Genomic DNA, 18706 nt, shown 5'->3' on the forward strand with positions numbered 1-18706 from the left:
CCTTCTTACTTATTAAGAACATTTTCCCATATCCTTAAAAACTCTTCCTAAATATTATTTCTCATAGCTTTTTAGTATTCTATCACATGGTGTTATGGTTTGAATTGTGTCCCCCCCAAAAAATATGTTGAAATCCTAACCCTAAATGTGACCTTATTTGGAAATAGGGTCATTGAGGATGTAATTAGTGAAGTTAAGATGAGGTCATATTGGAGTAGAGAGACTGACTGGCATCCTTATAAGAAAATGGCCATGCAAAGACACAGAGAGACAGGGAGAACGCCATGTGCAGATGGAAGGTGCTAACGGAGTGAAGGCAAGGAATGCCAGGGATTGCTGGCCATCACCAGAACTAGGAGAGGCATGGAACAGACCTTCTCTCGGAAAAGGAACCAACACTGCTGAAATCTTGAGACCAGACTTCCTCCAAAACTGTGAGAGATCAATTTCTGTTGTTCTAAGCCAAAACCCTAAGAAACTATTACATATGGTATTCCAGGAGTTTTCTCAATAATTCCCCTATATGAGACATTTAGATTGTTTCCAACTTTTCCACTATGGATATTACACACACACACACACAGGATTGGCAAAAGTAGGTTTACAGTTGTGAGTACATGAAACAGAATTTATTCTATTACTTATTAACTAGAGGCCTGATGCACCAAGTTCGTGCAAGAGTAGGCCTTCCTTCCCCCGGCTGCCGGCACCGGCTTCTCTCTGGCACCCGGGACCTGGGCTTTGCTCCAGCTGCCAGCAGGCACCGGGAACCCGGGCTTCCCTCCAGCCCTAGCTTCGTCCGGAAGGACATCTGGTCTAATTAGCATATTACCCTTTTATTATTTTAGATTATTCTATTATTTATTTGTATCATTTGTTTTCTTATTATTATTGCTATTATTTCATATCTTATGCTTTATCTTTTAGACAATGATGGGGAAGCATGTCAACAAATTGATGACAATAAAGAACTCTGTGCCAAAGTGTGCTTGAGTATAGCAAGTAGACTACAAGAATCCTATATAATCCTATATAATAAAAGGGTAATATGCAAATTGATCCTAACAGCAGAACAACCAGGAACCACCGGTCACTATGACGTGCACTGACCATCAGGGGGCAGACGCTCAATGCAGGAGCTCTGCTCAGCCACAAGCCGGGCTGACGGCTTTGAGTGCAGGAGGGGTGGCAGGAGCCTCCCCTGCCTCCTCGGCAGCGTTAAGGATGTCCTATTACGGCTTAGGCCTGCTCCCCAGGAGTGGTAGTAAGTCATCAATCGGACATCCCCCGAGGGCTCCCGGACTGCCAGAGGGATATCTGACTGTCAGCTTAGGCCCAATCCCCTGGGGACCGGGCCTAAGCTGGCAGGTGGACATCCCCTGAGGGGTCCCAGGCTGTGAGAGGGTGCAGGCTGGGCTGAGGGACGCCCCTCCTCCCCGAGTGCATGAATTTTCGTGCACTGGGCCTCTAGTGTGTAAATAATGAAGGTTGGCAATTTGAGCACTTACAAGATTGTACTCAAGTGCACTGTGCCATTGTGACATGCTTTTGAGTTAATAAAGCTATTGTAATAATCATAGCCCGCATGTCTTTTTCCATATGAACAATTGTAAGCCTACTTTTGCCCCACCCTATAAATGTATTTTACATATATATTAGATTATTTCTATGGAACAGATTCCAAGTAGAATAACTACATTAAAAAGTATACATAACTTAAGGTTTTGATGTGTATTGTCATAAAATAACTTTCAGAAAGTTTTATGTTCTAGAGTACTTGTAAAATTTTTTTCTACTTTTAATAAACGAAAAAGACAGGAAATAAAGATAAAGCAATATGTAATTTCATGTTTATTAGACATCTGAAATACCTTATTTTTAAAAAATGTTTTTGTAGAAAACATTTGCATGGAAAAATACTAACCTTTCAACCCATATCAAAAGACAAAGATGAATATAACTTAATGTGAAATCTAGAGCATATAAAACCAAATTCAGGATAATAAAGGAAAGTATTTAAAAGAAATCAATTGCAATAATACAATTATTTCTCAAAGCCATATGGGGGGAGAGGATGAAAAAATAGACATTTTCCTTTCATAAGAGAAATATAAAGAGTTTTCTTATATATTGTTCATCTTCTATGTACTTTAGTGATTAAAATTTTCTTTTTAAATGCACCTTAATATTGGACAATGAAATATCAAGTACTTTGACTAGTAAGGCTCAAAATTGTCATTAAAGAGCAAGGCGTACATAATTTGTAGTTTTCCTAAAATAAAACACTTTTTTATTCCAATTCCTCACATGAGTTAAAGTGACAAACATGAGAAAAACATAAAAAGAAATTCAAACACCAACAGCCACTTACATTGGAGCCTTCCTTGGCTGAAGATTTGAAATGCACCGGTTTGGGCAACGTTAGGACTCCTTTTATAGAGATAGCAGGAGTGTCGCCGTAACTAGAGGGCCAACTTAAATCTTTGCACTAAAAAATTAAAAATACAGCTTGAATTTTACAAAGGACATTGACAATACAAATATTTTATGTATTTTTTGAGTTAATGACTTTAGCTACAAACTGTAAAAGTAAACTTACTGAAACCTCCTGTTTCATCTACATTAAAATAATTTGACATTTAATGTTCTAAACATCACATCAATCTATCTGAGGTTAAAAATAAAATACTTCCATCACACCTACTAATTTATTTTCTTTAGATTCTTTATTACATACTATTTTCTGCAAAATACGATAAAACTCTAAATTCCAAAGAGATAATGACCCCATTCCCCAGAAGAGAGCAAAAATATATGCTTATAATGTCTAAATATTCAATTTTGTAAGAAAACTTGGTATTCACTGTAATAATGTACCTGTAATACTGTGATCCAGATTTGCTCTGCTGAAGAATTATAAAACACCTTCACATTCAATCTCCCCAAATCTCTTTCATCTCCTGACAGAGTAATAGTATCTGAATTGTAAAAGGACAAAGATGTTTGAGATACTATGCAATCCTTCTAACCCAATTAAGCTTTGATACAATTCAATTTTAAAGACAAAACAGAAAAATGCTACAATTATTTTTTAAAGTTGACAATTTAATAAAACAAACATCACCCTTTAATGTTTTATTGAAGTGCTAGGGGGAAGATAAACTATAAAAAGTAACACATGGGCCCTGGCTCATGTGGGCTAGTGGTTAGAGTGTCACCCATGCACCGCAGGGGTGCAGGTTTGATCCCCGGGCCCCAGTTAGGGGCTAGTGTGGGAGGCAACCAATTGATGTGTGTGTCTCTCTCTTTCTTTCTGTATGCCTCTCTCTCTCTCTCTCCCTTCCTCTCCCTCTTCCCCTTCTTCCTGTCCTTCCACTCTCTCTAAAAATCAGTGGGAAAAAATATCCTTGGGTGAGGATTAACAAACAAACAAAAAAGTAATGCATGGCTTAAAAACTTAACCCAATTATAACCTGAGAAATTTAAGTTAAAACAAAAACTTTCCCAAATAATATTAATATGGCCTTAATACTCTATACTTCAGCAAGGTCCTTACTAATATACTTTAAAACAAACCGACAATGGATATTTAACTGCTCCACTTTTAAAAAGATGTATTCATGTCTGAACACTAAAACAGAGTCCATCTGATGTGTGTATTCATACACAGGTAACACTGCCAACACATCTATAACTAGAGGCCTGGTGCACGGATTCCTGCACGGATGGGGTCCCTCAGCCTGGCCTGCACCCTTCTTGTAATCCGGGACCCCTTGGGGGATGTAGCAGTGCCAGAGTGGCAGGTGGCCGGGAAGGAGCCCCAGCCGGGGCGTCTCATCCCGGCCCTGCTGCACCTGCTGCCTCGTGGAGGCAGGAGATGCTCCCAATGCCGCGGCTGTGCTCGCCAGCCACGAGCCCAGCCTCCGGCTGAGCTACGTTCCCACTGCGGGAGCGCACTGACCACCAGGGGGCAGCTCCTGCGTTGAGCGTCTGTCCCCTGGTGGTCAGTGCGCGTCATAGCGACCGGTCAACCAGTCGTTCCAGTTGTTCAGTGGTAAAGGTCGCTTAGGCTTTTATATGTACAGGCAGTGCTCGGGTTACGTCAGACTCGATGGACGTCATTTCGTGGTTACGTCGCCATCTCCCATTTATATATATATATAAAAAGTTCCGTCATTTTGACGTATGTACATATGTACTTTAGGTTTTTTATTATTTACTGTATTTACCACAAGTAAAGGTCAGGAATTGTTATCTTTCTTTTAAATTTTTTTTACTGTTTCACTTCATTACTGCTGTGTATGTGCTCCATGTGAGTGACGTAGGTGCTTATGTAGGTGGGTTCTGACTTACGGCGAAAATCGCGTTATGTCAAACCATAGGAACGGATCTCCAATGCAACCCGAGGACCTACTGTATAGATTATCTAGAGTTTCTCTTACTGTATCATATATACTTTCAAATTACTATTGGGTAGAAATAATTTCCTTAAGAATATAAAAATAGGGTACTTTATTCCTTACCCAAGCTTCTGTTGCTCCCCTGAGAATTTTTCCTCGATGAAGAACTGCTAGGCACACTGGACAGTGAATCATGTCTCTGCAAATAGAATGCTTTAGTCAGAAACTACACATCAAACTTGAAGGAGTCTGAAATAATACCTACCCTACTACCAAAATGCATGCTGACCATTTTGACAGTTACTGATCAGAATTTCCCACTTTTAGATAGAAAAGATTTCTGTGGGTGTTATCAGGAAAATCTCACATATCTTACTAGATAATATAGGGAAAAGCCTTTGCAGTTCGGTTTGGTTTGGTAATAAGGATGAAGAGATTATGTTTCAGATTTAAAGGTACTAATAAAAATCTGAATATATTTGCAAGTGCCCTGCTACCTAACAACCTGGAAAGCAAGTTATTACAGTGTGGTCCTTCTGGACCGGGAGGTACAGCATCACCTGGGAAACTATTAGAAATGCAAACTCACTGCAGAGCTACTAAATCAAAAGCTCTGGAGCTGAGGCCTGGCATCCTGTATTTTAACAAGCTCTCTACACAATCCCAATGCATGTTAAAGAACCGGTGTTATAAAGAAATAAGTTTGCAAAAAATTAATTCAACTGGGATTATTAAAGATTATTTAGAATACACTTCATTTTAATAAAATATATGTATATATGTTCACATGAAAAAACGCCCACAAATATGTAAAAACAATATTTTCACAATTATATTATTTACATTTACTCAGTTATAGGAATATAGGTGATTTGTCTTTTTATTTTGCTTAAGTCTACTTTCTAAGTTTTAAGTAATAATCACAGTTCACTTGTATTAAAAAAGAAACATTTTTTTAAATATCAAAAATTTGTCAATTTTATTTGAAACATAGAAGGACAGTATTTTAATATAAATGAATAAAGTTCTACATCTCAATAGAAATACTTTTTATTAACTAGTTATGTTTATTAAAGAAAGTAAAATCAATAAGCACTTTTAAATATATACCATTTAAATTCCAAGTATCTGAGTGCATATCAAATGAGAGGTGTAAGACTCATAAAAATAAAAAATAAAAAACTACTGCCTTTTTTATTCACTTGAAAGCTAAAATAATGCACATGGGAAATATCAAGTGTTTATCCTAAGAGGTATGAGAATAGATACATCTACATAAGATGCAAAACATGTTGTTCCTAATGTAATTTACACGCTTCTGAATTTTTAGCTTGAAAATAAATTATCGGGTATAATTAAATTTATATAAATAATTTACCTGCATGAACTTCTGAGATGAACTTGTAAGATCAAACATAGACTTGCTTAGCCCAGGGGAACCAGGGAGTTTGTTGGTCCTTAAGTCACAAACTACAAAAAGATGTAAGTAAATTACTTATTCTTATAGTAAAAAAGAAGAAATTCTACTTAATTACAATGAATTAAATCTTTTTAGGAATACATCATGAAAATTATGCACAAATCTACTTACAAGATAAAACCTAACAACATTTAAATTTTTTTCAATTATTTTACTTTGTTTGAAACAAACCAATAAAAATCAAACAATACATTTTTACGTCCACATCAAATATCAAGCAGGGAAATTCATTCTTTTTGCCACATTCCTCAATTCTTCATCTCGTAAGAATCATCAAAGAAGAGGTAAGTACTCTGCGCTAAATACAATTCAACTATTTAATGAGCACTTACTTTTAAAAAATCAATACCGAATCCTAGGTGATCCTATATTGCTAGTTTCCCTCCTGAACTGTGAGATCCTGGAAGACTAGAACTCTGTATTCTAATGTGTATTCTAGCACAGTACTGCAATAAATAAATACTTAAATAAGTATTTCTGCTTTACTTTTAGTACCTGAATTCAAGGTTGAGACAGATATATGACCCAAAGAACAGTGAGAAATTTGTGAATCAGATATGTACAAGATAGACTATAACTGATGCAGTTTCAAATAATGAAACTAAGAAAGTTCTAAAAGTCATTTAGGCATTTTCTGTTTTCTTTGTTTACATTTGTAAACATACCGTGTTTCTAAATATATCATTTTTACTAAATAGAGCAGAAAAGGAAAAAGCTAGTAAATATCTGTTGTAAAATTTATGAATGGATAAATTATATATAAAATATATCAAAATAATCTGTAAATAAAACTTTTTTTTTCAAAAAAGGACAAATAAAATGGAATTTAGAACTCACTAACACATACAACTTATTAGTCTTTCCATTTTTATATTAGATATAATGCCACAAAGAGGTCAGGATGCTTATTTCATCACTTCTGAAGCCTGCTTTTTCCTTATTTGTAAACTAGAGGCCCAGTGCATGGATTCATGCACTGGTGTGGTCCCTCAGCCTGGCCTGTGGGGACTGGGCCAAAACCAGCTCTCCGATATTCCCCAAGGGGTCCCGGATTGCGAGAGGGCGCAGGCCAGGCCGAGGGACCCCACTGGTGCACAATCAGGGCCAGAGAGGGACCACAAAAGGGCTCCAGGTCATGTCCGGCCTGACTCGCCCAGTCCCAATAGGCTGGACCCCAGCAGCAAGCTAACCTACTGGTCGGAGTTGTCTACCTCCTGGTGGTCAGTGTGCATCATAGCTACTGGTCGAACGGTCACTTAGGCTTTTATATATAGAGATTGTTTTCCATAATAAGAATCACCTCTTCCAGGGTCTCTGGTCTAATCTGACTTGTACATTTGCTAAAAGAGAAACACAGAGAGCCAGCACTGCTGCCCCCACTGAGGAGGAGAAAGTGGGAGCAAAGAAAGAAGGATGTGGGGAGTCTGATGGGCTTTGGTCTTTTTGACTAAACCTCTTTTGTAACATGTTCAATAAAACGCTGAACTCTGAAAAAAAAAGAAAGAACTACAAGGAGGAAAACACACACAAAAATTTCAAACCTGATCCATATAGTCTTGTCACTTCTGAAGTAGGGGGAAAGCGCCGACTCAAATCTGGTGAAATGTGCTGATACATATAGAACGGGTTATATACGTCATAGCTGGATCCAGGTTGGGATGAGCCGGAAAGTTCTGCCTTGCGATCCCCAAAAGATGCTCTGGCAGATCCTGAAAGCAAATGTTTCTAAAGTTTTATGACATCCTTTCCTTGGAGTTACTAGCCAACAGCTGGCGCATTCAAGGCAAAAGAAAAAAAAATTGTTTCGAGTAATATTAACTCACATGTGTTTGATATCTAAAAAAATAAGCACACTTTTACTAAACTCTAAGTGTGTGGAGTATTCTGCCAGGGATCAGCCATGAACCCTGCTCTGAAGACAGTCTGGTAAATTTTTGACATTTTTCTTTGCCCCTAAGCACACTATTCCAAAATGTTGTGGACAATTCTGTATTTTGTGATTGGAGTTTCCTTTTATTTTTCTACTTACACAAAGAACATCTTTTAAGTAACAAGATGATCTCTTTTTAGAAATGTGCTCTTTTCACAAAGACCAGAACATTTATAAAAACTGACCACAAGCTCCTTTTTGTCTGGCATCTTTTTGTTGTTGTTGTTAATCCTCATTGTTTTTCCATTGTTTTTCAGAGAGAGTGGAAGGGAGGGGAGAGAGAGAGAAAAAGAGAGAGAGGGGAAGAGGGAAAGGAAGAGGGAGAAGGAGAGAGAAACATCAATGTGAAAGAGACACATCGATTGACTGCCTCCCCTACCTACCCTGATGGGGGCCAGTGATTGAATCTGCAACTCAGATACACTCCCTTGACCAGGAATTGACTCTTCAGTGTGCAGGCCGATGCTCTAACCACTGAGGACACCAGTCAGGGCTTTGTCTGACATCTTATCAAGACATCAGTGGTAGCAGCTGCTCTTCGAGTTCGCTACACTGCCCAAGAATGACAAGAAGAAGAACGATGCCAGAAAGTCAGCTAAGAAAGACAAAGACCCAGCGAACAAATCTGGAGGCAAGGCCAAAAAGAAGTCGTGGTCCAAAGGCAAACTTTGGAACAAGCTCAATAGCCTAGTCTTGTTTGACAAAGCACCATATGACAAACTCTGTAAAGAAGTTCCCAACTATAAGCTTATAAGCCCAGCTGTTGTCGCTGAGAGACTGAAGATAGAGCTTCCTCGGCCAGGGACTTACTAAACTGGCTCAAGTAATTTACACTGGAAACACCAAGGGTGGGGATGCCCCAACTGCTGGAGAAGATGCACGAACAAACTGTACATTTTGAAAAATAAAACGTTATTTAATAAGAAAAGAAACTGACCATATGCTGAGATACACAGAGCCAGTCTCAACAAATTATAAAGGACTGAAATTATAACGAGTATGTTCTCTAACACCAATGCAGCAAAGTTAGAAGTCAAGTAGCAAAACGGATAGAAAATATTTATATTGAAACATAAAGGACCAAAAATAATAAAAAACAAGATTGAAAGATTTGCTCTACTGGGTATTAGGAAAGAAATACGGGCACCAATGATAAGATCAGTGAAGCAGAATAGAAGGCTCAAAAAGAGACACCCATTTTATGGATGCTTGATTTATAATCAGTGTGGCACTGCACAACAGTAGGAAAAGGGATAAGACAACTGAATGTTGATATAGAGAAAACAACAACAACCTTCATCCCAACGAAATATATTCACAAAACTTAATTCCTTGTGGATTGTAGCTCTAACATAATGTTAAAGGCAAACCAATAAAACTTCTATATTAAGTACATTTATCAGAAAGTCTCACAGCCTTAGGGCATAGAAGCACTTCTTAAAGGGAACATAGCCTTAATTATTACAAATTTTTAATAAACTCAACTACATTAAATTTGAAATTTTCCATTTGTCAAAAGACTATTTAAAAGAGTAAAGAGGTAACCCACAGAGGGGAGAAGATATATGCAACAAATATAACTGACAAAGGGCTTATATCCAGAATTTATGAGGAACTCCCACAAATCAATAAGAAAAAAACAAGCAAGCCTATATGTAAATTAGCTTAAGACTTAAGCAGACACTTCAAAAGAGAGTCTATTCAAATAGTCAATAAACATGATCTGGTGCTCAATCTCATTGACCATGAGGGAAATTAAAACTCTAATAAGATACCACTACATGATCACCAGAATGGTTAAAATGAAAAAGCTGACAATAGCAAGTGTTGGCAAGAAAGCAGAGCAATGTGAATGATCATACTCTGCTGATGAAAATGTAAATTGATATAATCACTGTGGAAAAGTTTGCTAACTTATACTAAAGCTAACGATATTTATAACCTACAACCCTAAAATGCCATTCTGAGACATATACACAACTGAAAAGCTTGTACATGTGCACCAAGAGATAAGTACAAGAATGTTCAAAAGCATCATTATACATTATTGACAAAAACTGGAAAAGACTCAAATGCCCATCAACAGTAAAACTAGATGAACTGCAGTATATACTTGTTACATAAAAATATCTTATGCAGCAGTCGCCAATCGGTGGTCCGCGGACCACCAGTAGTCCGTGAGGTCTGAAAGGTTGGCGACCGCTGTCTTGTAGTATGCTACACAGAAACACTTCTGTATCTCATCCATTAGAAAACAATAGATAAATACACACTCTGTACAGATATAAAAACAAACTGAAGCTTACTAACAACAATTTGAGTAAACTTCACAAACATAATGCTGACTGAAAGAACTCACAAACAAGAGAATATATACTGAATATGTTATTTCATTTATATAAAGGTCAGAAAACATACAAAAAACTAACCATAACATTTAGAAATATGCACTTAGGTGGTAAAAAGTAAGAAAAGCAAAAAAGCGACCCTGATTACTCTGAAGTGACTGGAAAGGGAAAGATGGAAGCTTTGGGGCTGCTGGTTCTACTCTCTTTACTTGAGTGGTAACTACACACACGATTTGCTTTGTAATAAATCACTGCGCTATAGGTTTCTTTGTTCCTTTTTTTCTACATGTGTTTTATATTTAGATCAAATTTTCTTCAAAGCTTATAATCACATTGGAAATAATATATACACATAAAGTTTTTTAAATGTTTAAATTATCACCATGTTTTCACTCTTTTTGTTCCATTTAAAACAGAACCCACAGTATAAAGTAGTATTTTCTGAATTAAGCTAAACAATAAAACAGGTAGCTTGACATGGAGTTCAGAAAATAAAAATAAAATATGAGGTTATGAGGTGAGATTCTATCCTCATCCTGTTTCAAAAAAACTATGTATACAATCCAAGCACAGCTCATGGTCAGAGGGGTGCCAAGAGGGAGCGATGATGCCAGAGAGCCTAAAGAGTGTGCACCCCCATGAGCCAACACTTGACTCCTTCAACAACTACAAACGTCTATGGTAACAAGAATGGCACTGTCAAGAGTATGACTCACTACCTTTATAGGCTATACCTAAAAACGAATATTCTAATTTCATTTTTCCTTTATAAGTAAGCCACTACAGAATTCCAATTTTCCCCTCGAACAGTACACAGTGATATCAGTTTTTAAGTTCAAGAAAAATTTCTCTCAATTTACAAAGCCACACTGTTGTAAAGTTACATAATTGCCAACACATCTCAAAAGCCCCATTTGAAATTTCAATATTAATTCAAATTGTAACCTCTGGATGGATAGGTAGGTAGGGTGATAAAGCCAGCACAGTAAAAATTTAATGATAAATCTGTTTGCTAGCAAAGCAGGAAGCTATAGTTGAAATCAGACTCATTAGCAAGTGAGTAAAGCAACAAAACAAATTTCAAATATTTGAAACATAATTTAAGTCACAATTGATACTGGCCTGCTCTATCTTCTCAAAATCTCCATATCAGCCCATCACTCACACATGCATTTGCACATACAGCTTACACATGTTTTACTTCTACAATTAGGTACCAAGAATACTTTCCTGACTTTCGTTATATAAAGTAATTCTCTCTCCAAAATGCTAGAAATCAGCTGGCTTCACCATATCCTCAGTGAGCCTATAATCTAAGTTTAAGCCAATTTCTTAGTCAACTAAAAAGTTAATATTTATTAACGACACAATGAAAAAGAAGAAAAAGAAAAATGACCACATGTTGTTAAACAGGTATGAGAGGAAGAGAAAAATCAATTAAACATGGTATCCTGTGAGCCAGAGCTTTTAAAAACTATTTTTTAGAGATATATGAAAAACAAGACATAAGATTCATCTTTCCTTGTTTCTTAAAAAAAAAAAAAAATCACTCCTACTAGACCTTCTTCGTTTATAGATAACACTAAACTCTATACCAAAACCCAAAGGCACTGGAGCATGAATAAAAGCAATGCAGATTCTGGACAGGATTTGACTGTTGGAAAAAAAAGAGAACAGTACGAAATTAGTTACCTGTTTTTAATAACTTTTAGCCTAAGGGCAGGCCAAAGTTGGCACTGAGCAGGGCGGGTAAAACTCCAATAGAAAATCCAGTCTTTCTGGCCTAAAGAACCAGAAGGCAAAGTTCAGAGCAATCACAGCAGCTAGAAAGTAAGGTGGGAATCTTGGAAAGGAGAAAACTCCAGATTATGTGAATAAAGTCTGCTCAAATACCTGGCTGATCCCTGAACCACACATGTGTGGGACAAACTCCAGCTAAGAATAATAAAACTAAGCTGAGGTAAGAGCTGCCACTACCAAGTTGCAGAATCCAACCAAGTTAATTGCCTGCTGAAAAAAAAAAAAGGGAAAAGAAAGAAAAAAAATAACCCTCTGAGTAATATAACAGATTTGAATCCCTAAAATATAATATCCAACATCCGGAATACAATCCAAAGTTACCAAACACAAAGAAATGGGAGAATATGACCCATTCTCAAAGAAAAAGACAATACACAGAATTCAAACCTAGATGACCTCAATGTTAGAATTTTTAGACAAACGTGAAGTTCAAAAATATAAAAGAAAATGGCTCAAAATAATGAAAAATATATGTCTAAAACAGAAAATTCAGTGGATAGGCTTAACAACTGAATGGCGATAACAAAGGAAAGAGACAAATAACTTGAAGATAGATCAATATTATCCAATCTTAAGACCAGAAAGAGAGAAAAAAGATCAGGGGGGAAAAAAGAAGTCTCGGAAACACATAAAACAATATCAAAGAGTCCTACATATGAGTAACTGGAAACCCAGAAGAGGAAAGGGGGCAAAAAAAATATTAGAGGAAATATTCTAGGTCTTGATAGGAGTTTTTATTATACTAGTATATGCATTTGTCAAACTCAAAAATTACACACTTAAAACTTGGACAGCTCACTGCATGTAAAGTTTATGTTGAAAGAAAAAGACTAAACAAATACTGAACTCTAGTAAATGATATAAATGCTTAAATATTCAGAGGAAAGTCTACTAATGTCCATAATTTAATCTGACATGCATCCTCCTCCACAAGAAAGTATTAATGCACAGAGAAATGAATAGGTGAATATATGTGATAGGAAGTATACTAAAATGTAAAAATCTACGTGGTACATATGTAGAGGTAGTTACCATTAAATTCTTTCAATTTTCCTGTATGTTTGAAAACTTTTCATAATAAAATTTTGAGAAAAAATAATCATTGTGACTGACTGTTTCAATCCACTAGAACAAATTATTTTTAAAATATAAGAGTTACATGTTGTTTCCTCTTCATTAGTCCATTGACCTCTACTATATCAGCCAAAATTCAAGCCAATGAATCTACCTCATTCAAGCAGCTATTTAGACTGGCAAGTGTTATTTATAGACTGGGCAGCATAGTGGTGAAGAACATTGCTTCCTTATTTCTCTTTACACCAAACTTTAGAAAACAGTAGACAGAATGTTTTCTCTATTTACTGATCAAATCCAGAATAATTCCTCTATTTTTTCCTTCTAGACATATGAAGGATAACTGATTATAATTATACTAGTGGCCCGGTGCACCGATTTGTGCACATTGAAAGGAAATTAATTAGAAGAAAGATTCATGCAGAAATTACGTTACTGCAAAAAATTACATGTCAAAATAGTATATATAATATCCTATATAATAAAGAGGTGATATGCAAATTGACCATCACTCCAACACACAAGATGGCCGCCACCATGTGGACACAAGATGGCCACAACAAGATGGCCGGCAGGGGAGGGCAGTTGTGGGCGATCAGGCCAGCAGGGGAGGGCAGTTGGGAGGGACCAGGCCTGCAAGGGAGGGCAGTTGGGGGCAATCAGGCCTGCAGGGGAGGGCACTTAGGGGTGACCGGGCTGGCAGAGGAGGGAAGTTGGAGGTGACCAGGATTGCAGAAGAGGACAGTGTGGGGGACCCAGGCCTTCAGGGGAGGGCAGTTGGGAGCGACCAGACCTGCAGGGGAGGTAAGCTAGGGGGAACCAGGCCTGCAGGGGAGGACAGTTAGGGATAACCAGTCCAGCAGGGGAGGGCAGTTAGGGGTGACCAGGCCAGCAGGGGAGGGCAGTTAGGGGCAACTGGGCCAGCAGGGAAGCAGTTAGGTGTCGATCAGGCTGGCAGGGGAGTGGTAAGGGGGTGATCAGGCTGGCAGGCAGAAGCATTTAGGGGAAATCAGGAAGGCAGGCAGGTGAGCAGTTGGGAGCCAGGATTGGGCCTAAACGGGCAGTCGGACATCCTTCGAGCGGTCCCAGATTGGAAAGGGTACAGGCTGGGCTGAGGGACACCCTGCCCCCTCATGCACAAATTTCATGCACCAGGTCTCTAGTAGTATTATAAAATTAAAATACAAAATATTTTAATATATATCACGTATGCGCGAGTCAACATTTATTTTTAAATTGCCAGTGCGCATCATATGTACCAGACTGTCAGTCACGTGCGACTGGCACCAGTGAGAGCTTTATATGTATAGCGCATGTGCAAGTCGGTTGGTTGGACGTATGTACAGTTGGTCACTCAGCCTTTTATATATAGAGATTATTCCTTTAAAAAAGGCCAAATATAGATACAAATGTGTTGTATTATGGTCAGATTTCATAATGAGAGCTTTCAAAAATACTATACGTTAAGTTCCTCTACAGAAAGAGCAAAACACAAAAAGCATAATGTAAAATTTGTGGGTAAAAGATATGCCTTTATGTTAAATAGAGCAATAACAACATTGAAAGGCTACATGCTGATTTTTAAACCCTGGCATTTTCTTGTTTACCTTCAAGTTCTTCTAGATGTGAAGGAGTTCCTTGCGTCCTGGGCTGAATATAAGATAACTTAAACTTGGGCACCACAAATGGTACCTGTTTGCCATCAGATGGTAACTTGGAGAGTAAATAATCCTCAGTACAGCCAACCTGAGGCTTCACACACACAGAAGCCAATGGAGGTACACAGACCGTAGTATTTTGACTACTAGAGACTCCTGTTTTAAAGTCAGTTTCCACGGAAACTGCATAGAAAAGAAGGGAAAGAAAAAGAAAAAAAATCACAAATATGTATTCAGATTTATATATAAAAATCTAAACCTAACATGCTTTGGTACTTATTCAACCATTTCAGAAGAAATGGCTGATACATAAACTACTCTTGGGTCCTACCAAGCACTTCTGGACTCTACATTAATTCTGTCCAGCCAATATTCAAGCAATTAATATACTACTGCCAAAGTATATTAACATCGTAATGGTTAAAGGAGGTTTTAAAGACTCATTCCCACAAGAGTTCATACATGGAAAAACAAGTTTATTTTGAAGTTAATTGCACAATACTTTTAAGTAAAATCTCGTCATTTAAAACTACTCTCAACAAAGCAATTCTTCTTGTCAACACTAATAGTTACATCAGTCTTAAATACATAAAACAATTCTGGAAAACCTAAACTTAGGTCTCTTCACCAAATCACAAAATAAAATATACCAGTACACTGACCCTAACATGATAGCATCTCTCCTGGTGCTAGCTTCTCTGACCCACTTTGTCTGATAGAACGATACATGATTCCTAAAATGAGTGAGTTGGGGGGGAGGTAAGGGACACCCAGAGTTAATCCATCTGTAATACGCATGTCCAATCCTCCTCTTCCCTTACTTCCTTCTTCCCACTCAGCTTGCTAACATCCTCTTCATACTTCCATACCAAATGCCATCTTCTTTGTGGAATTGTCCCAGGGTGCCTCCTGGGTTGAATTCATCTCTCCGCCCTATACCCCGGGTATTTTAATATTTACCTAGTGTGCCTTATATTTATGTTTCTGTCTCCCTCGTGCAGCTAGGAAATATGTCTCATTTATTTTTATATTACAAAATGCCACAAGTAAGGGGACATTAAATAAATGTTTGTTGAAGTCATAAAATGAAACTCACAGTTGGACTTTTCTGTTTCACCATAGAAACATCCTCTACAGCAACTCTTTATAAATTCTGTTGCCATTACACTCAATTTCCAATATCCAGCAAAAGATGCACACTTCCAACTTTAATATTAATCTGTTGATAGAAAAGAAAACAAGTTAAAATAATCGTGCTTAATGCTTTAGGTATCACTAAATAATCAAATTATCTGTCTTTCTAAGATGTTCAAATGTTTAGAGGAAGGCAGATTTTTCTTCCTATTTGTAATTTTTATAACCTGGGCTCCTTATAAGTTAATAAAAATGGAATTGAACAATCTCAATGTTAAATCTGAAAAAAAGAAAATCCCCACTCTCAATTTTCTCTTTGGCCTCATATATCTAAATTGTTGTCCAAGCAAAATTTGAAACATAAAATGGCCCTCATAAAAAAGTGTGAAAAAAATTCACTTGCTCCACATCGATTCTTTTAGTAACCCAAAGACCTTATAATGGAGGCCAATAAACAAATAATTTCATACTTTATGAGTTAGCTTAATGCTCAGGATTACACTAACAGAAAAATATACCTTAAATACTGTAACACTTACATGCAACCCCATCTAAGTCACAAATAAAATATGTTGAAAATAAAGGGAGTCTGTTAAATTTACCAGAAATGTAAGACGGTATAAGGAGACACATTTGTTGTAGGAACAGTGCACCAATCACAAGACACATTTCATGGACAAGTTAAATGGGCATTCAAGAACAAGTCTCCCTCTGGCTTTTGGGTTCAAGATGGCAAATTAGGAAGATCCTGAGCTCCTCCTCTCATTGACACCAAAACTGCAACTACACACAGAACAGCTATCTCGGAAAACGACCTGAGGACTAGCAGAACAGATTTCCCACAACTTCGCATATAAAGAAAAAGCCATACTGAGACGGGTAGGAGGGGCAGAGGCTCAGTCTAGTCAGGGCCCACCCTAATCTCCCTTCCCCGTCTGGTGGCTCACAAGTGGGAGGGATATCACAACTACAGAGGTTCCCCACCAAGAGCGAGGGGTCCAAGCCTCAGCCTGGGGGACCTGCACCAGTAAGAGGAGCCTCTGTAGAGTCTGGCTTTGAAAACCAGCAAGACTTATTCTGGGTGAGCCAAAGGGCTGTGCTCTTTCCAGCACGGAGGCAGCAGTTTGAAAAGCACCTGTGTTATAGATGAAGGTGATAGATACGTTGACCAACTTTAAGGCATGTGCTGGAGGGGCAGGGATTTTTCTCCAGAGTCCAAAGTGCTGGTGGGCGCCACTTTCCCCCCATTGTTTTGCTCTCTTTCCACCTAACTGGTCTGATGCTGGCAGGCGCCATTTCTGACTCTCCATTAACCTTGCGAATACTGTTCATCCCCCTAGCATTTCCCTGACGACCTCTCCAAAGCTGATTCTGCCCTGCCACACCAGTGAGCGACCTCAGCCAGCATCTGTGCACACAATGTGTCTACAACAGTCTGCAAAGCTGAAGATATGCCCTGTAAACCGTAAAGCAACCACTAAATAAGAAAAGAGGGGTTTTAACTAATAAGCCAAAAAGTTGATCAAACGGAATTAAAGAAAAAAATTTTTAATGTAAAGCAGAAAAAAAGGGAGGAGATAAAGAATAACTGGGGTGAACAGTAAACAAATAGCAAGATTATACAGCAGGTGGAACACAAAAACAGGTGGGATGAATAGGAAATAGCAAAATGATACATTTAAACTTAACTATGTCAATAATCACATTAAGTGTAAATGCTCTAAATATGCCAATTAAAAGACAGAGATTGTTAAGACTGGATCAAAAAGCATGACCCAAGTATATATGCTGGCTATAAGAAATATACTTTAAATATAGACACAAATAATTTTATAGTAAAAGAATGGATATTCCTCATGAATATAGACACAAAAATCCTCAACAAAATACCAGCAAACCGAATCCAGAAACATCCTATATAATAAAAGGGTAATATGCAAATAGACTGAACGGTGGAATGACTGGTTTCTATGACGCACAGTGACCACCAGGAGGCACACGCTCAACACAGGAGCTACTGGCCAACCTCTCAGTCCCTTCCCCCAGCCGGCAGGCTCCGATTGCCAGATGGCAAACAGGGAACCGTGGGTGGGTGGCGGCGGACATGGGCGGCACCGGGCCAAGGCCCCCGCCTGCTGGTCGCCCCACACACAGAGGGCGACCAGTGTCAGGGGATGGGGCCAGCAAGCAGGCAGGAACGGCCAACCTCTCTGTTTCTTCCCCCAGGCAGCAGGCTCCAATCGCCTGATGGTAAATGGGGAACCGGGGGTGGGGGTAGCAGGGGGTGGGGCCAGCTGCCGGCAGCCAGGGAAGATGACCCTGATCGCAGGCCAGGCCTAGGGACCATACCTGTGCATGAAATTTCATGCGCCAGGCCTCTAGTATAAGTAGAATTATACATCATAACCAAGTGAGACTTATCCTAGGATTGCAAGGCTATCTTAACATCTGAATATCAATTCATGTAATACATCCTGCAAATTAACCATCACTCCATCACAAAGATGGCAGCACCCATAGTCACAAGATGGCGGCGCTGAGTCCCCTCAACTCCGCCGGAGTCCCCCAGTCCTGGGGGGGCAGCCACTGAGAGTGGGCAGCGTGAGTGGCCTGGCAGAATGCTTGCTTCGTCACCGTGACGATGAGGCAAGCGTTCCGCCTCGGCCACAGAGGGCCTCTGGGCAGTGGGCGCGGAGCGGCCGAGACGGGACACTTGCTTTGTCGCTGCGGTGACAAGGCGAGCATCCTGCCCCGGTCGCGGAGGGCCTCTGGGCTGTGGAGAGCCTCAGGGCAGTGGGCGCAGAGCGGCCAGGTCCTGCAGAGAGCAGAGAACCACGGGGAGTGGGCCTAAGCCATCAGGGCTCCCGGATTGGAGAGGGTAC

The 18706-nt window shown here is 38.8% G+C and overlaps 1 protein-coding gene and 2 pseudogenes across 6 annotated transcripts in view; 2 read left to right on the top strand and 1 right to left on the bottom strand.

Annotated features, from left to right (window-relative positions):
* Positions 1 to 18706, top strand: part of LOC307097890 (dCTP pyrophosphatase 1-like) — a 447295-nt pseudogene that overhangs the window by 264500 nt on the left and 164089 nt on the right. The window lies entirely within an intron of this gene.
* The window catches only part of TC2N (tandem C2 domains, nuclear), a 42468-nt gene that overhangs the window by 11555 nt on the left and 12207 nt on the right, over positions 1 to 18706 (bottom strand). For all 4 annotated transcript variants that reach the window (XM_079768106.1, XM_079768109.1, XM_079768108.1 and 1 more), the window contains 7 exons: positions 15787 to 15909; positions 14640 to 14873; positions 7422 to 7589; positions 5779 to 5870; positions 4524 to 4599; positions 2878 to 2978; positions 2372 to 2488 (listed from right to left, as the gene is read on the bottom strand). In XM_079768106.1, coding sequence (XP_079624232.1) covers positions 2372 to 2488; positions 2878 to 2978; positions 4524 to 4599; positions 5779 to 5870; positions 7422 to 7589; positions 14640 to 14873; positions 15787 to 15853 — 855 coding nt within the window. In that variant the 5' untranslated portion in view covers positions 15854 to 15909. The remainder of the gene's footprint in view (positions 1 to 2371; positions 2489 to 2877; positions 2979 to 4523; positions 4600 to 5778; positions 5871 to 7421; positions 7590 to 14639; positions 14874 to 15786; positions 15910 to 18706) is intronic.
* LOC307097570 (small ribosomal subunit protein eS25-like) lies at positions 7781 to 9245 on the top strand (annotated as a pseudogene). Its single transcript has 2 exons — positions 7781 to 7801; positions 8339 to 9245. The product of its transcript is annotated as a small ribosomal subunit protein eS25-like (transcript).

Source organism: Cnephaeus nilssonii (genome assembly GCF_951640355.1).
Source record: "Cnephaeus nilssonii genome assembly, chromosome: 4".
NCBI classification, from domain to species: domain Eukaryota; kingdom Metazoa; phylum Chordata; class Mammalia; order Chiroptera; family Vespertilionidae; genus Cnephaeus; species Cnephaeus nilssonii.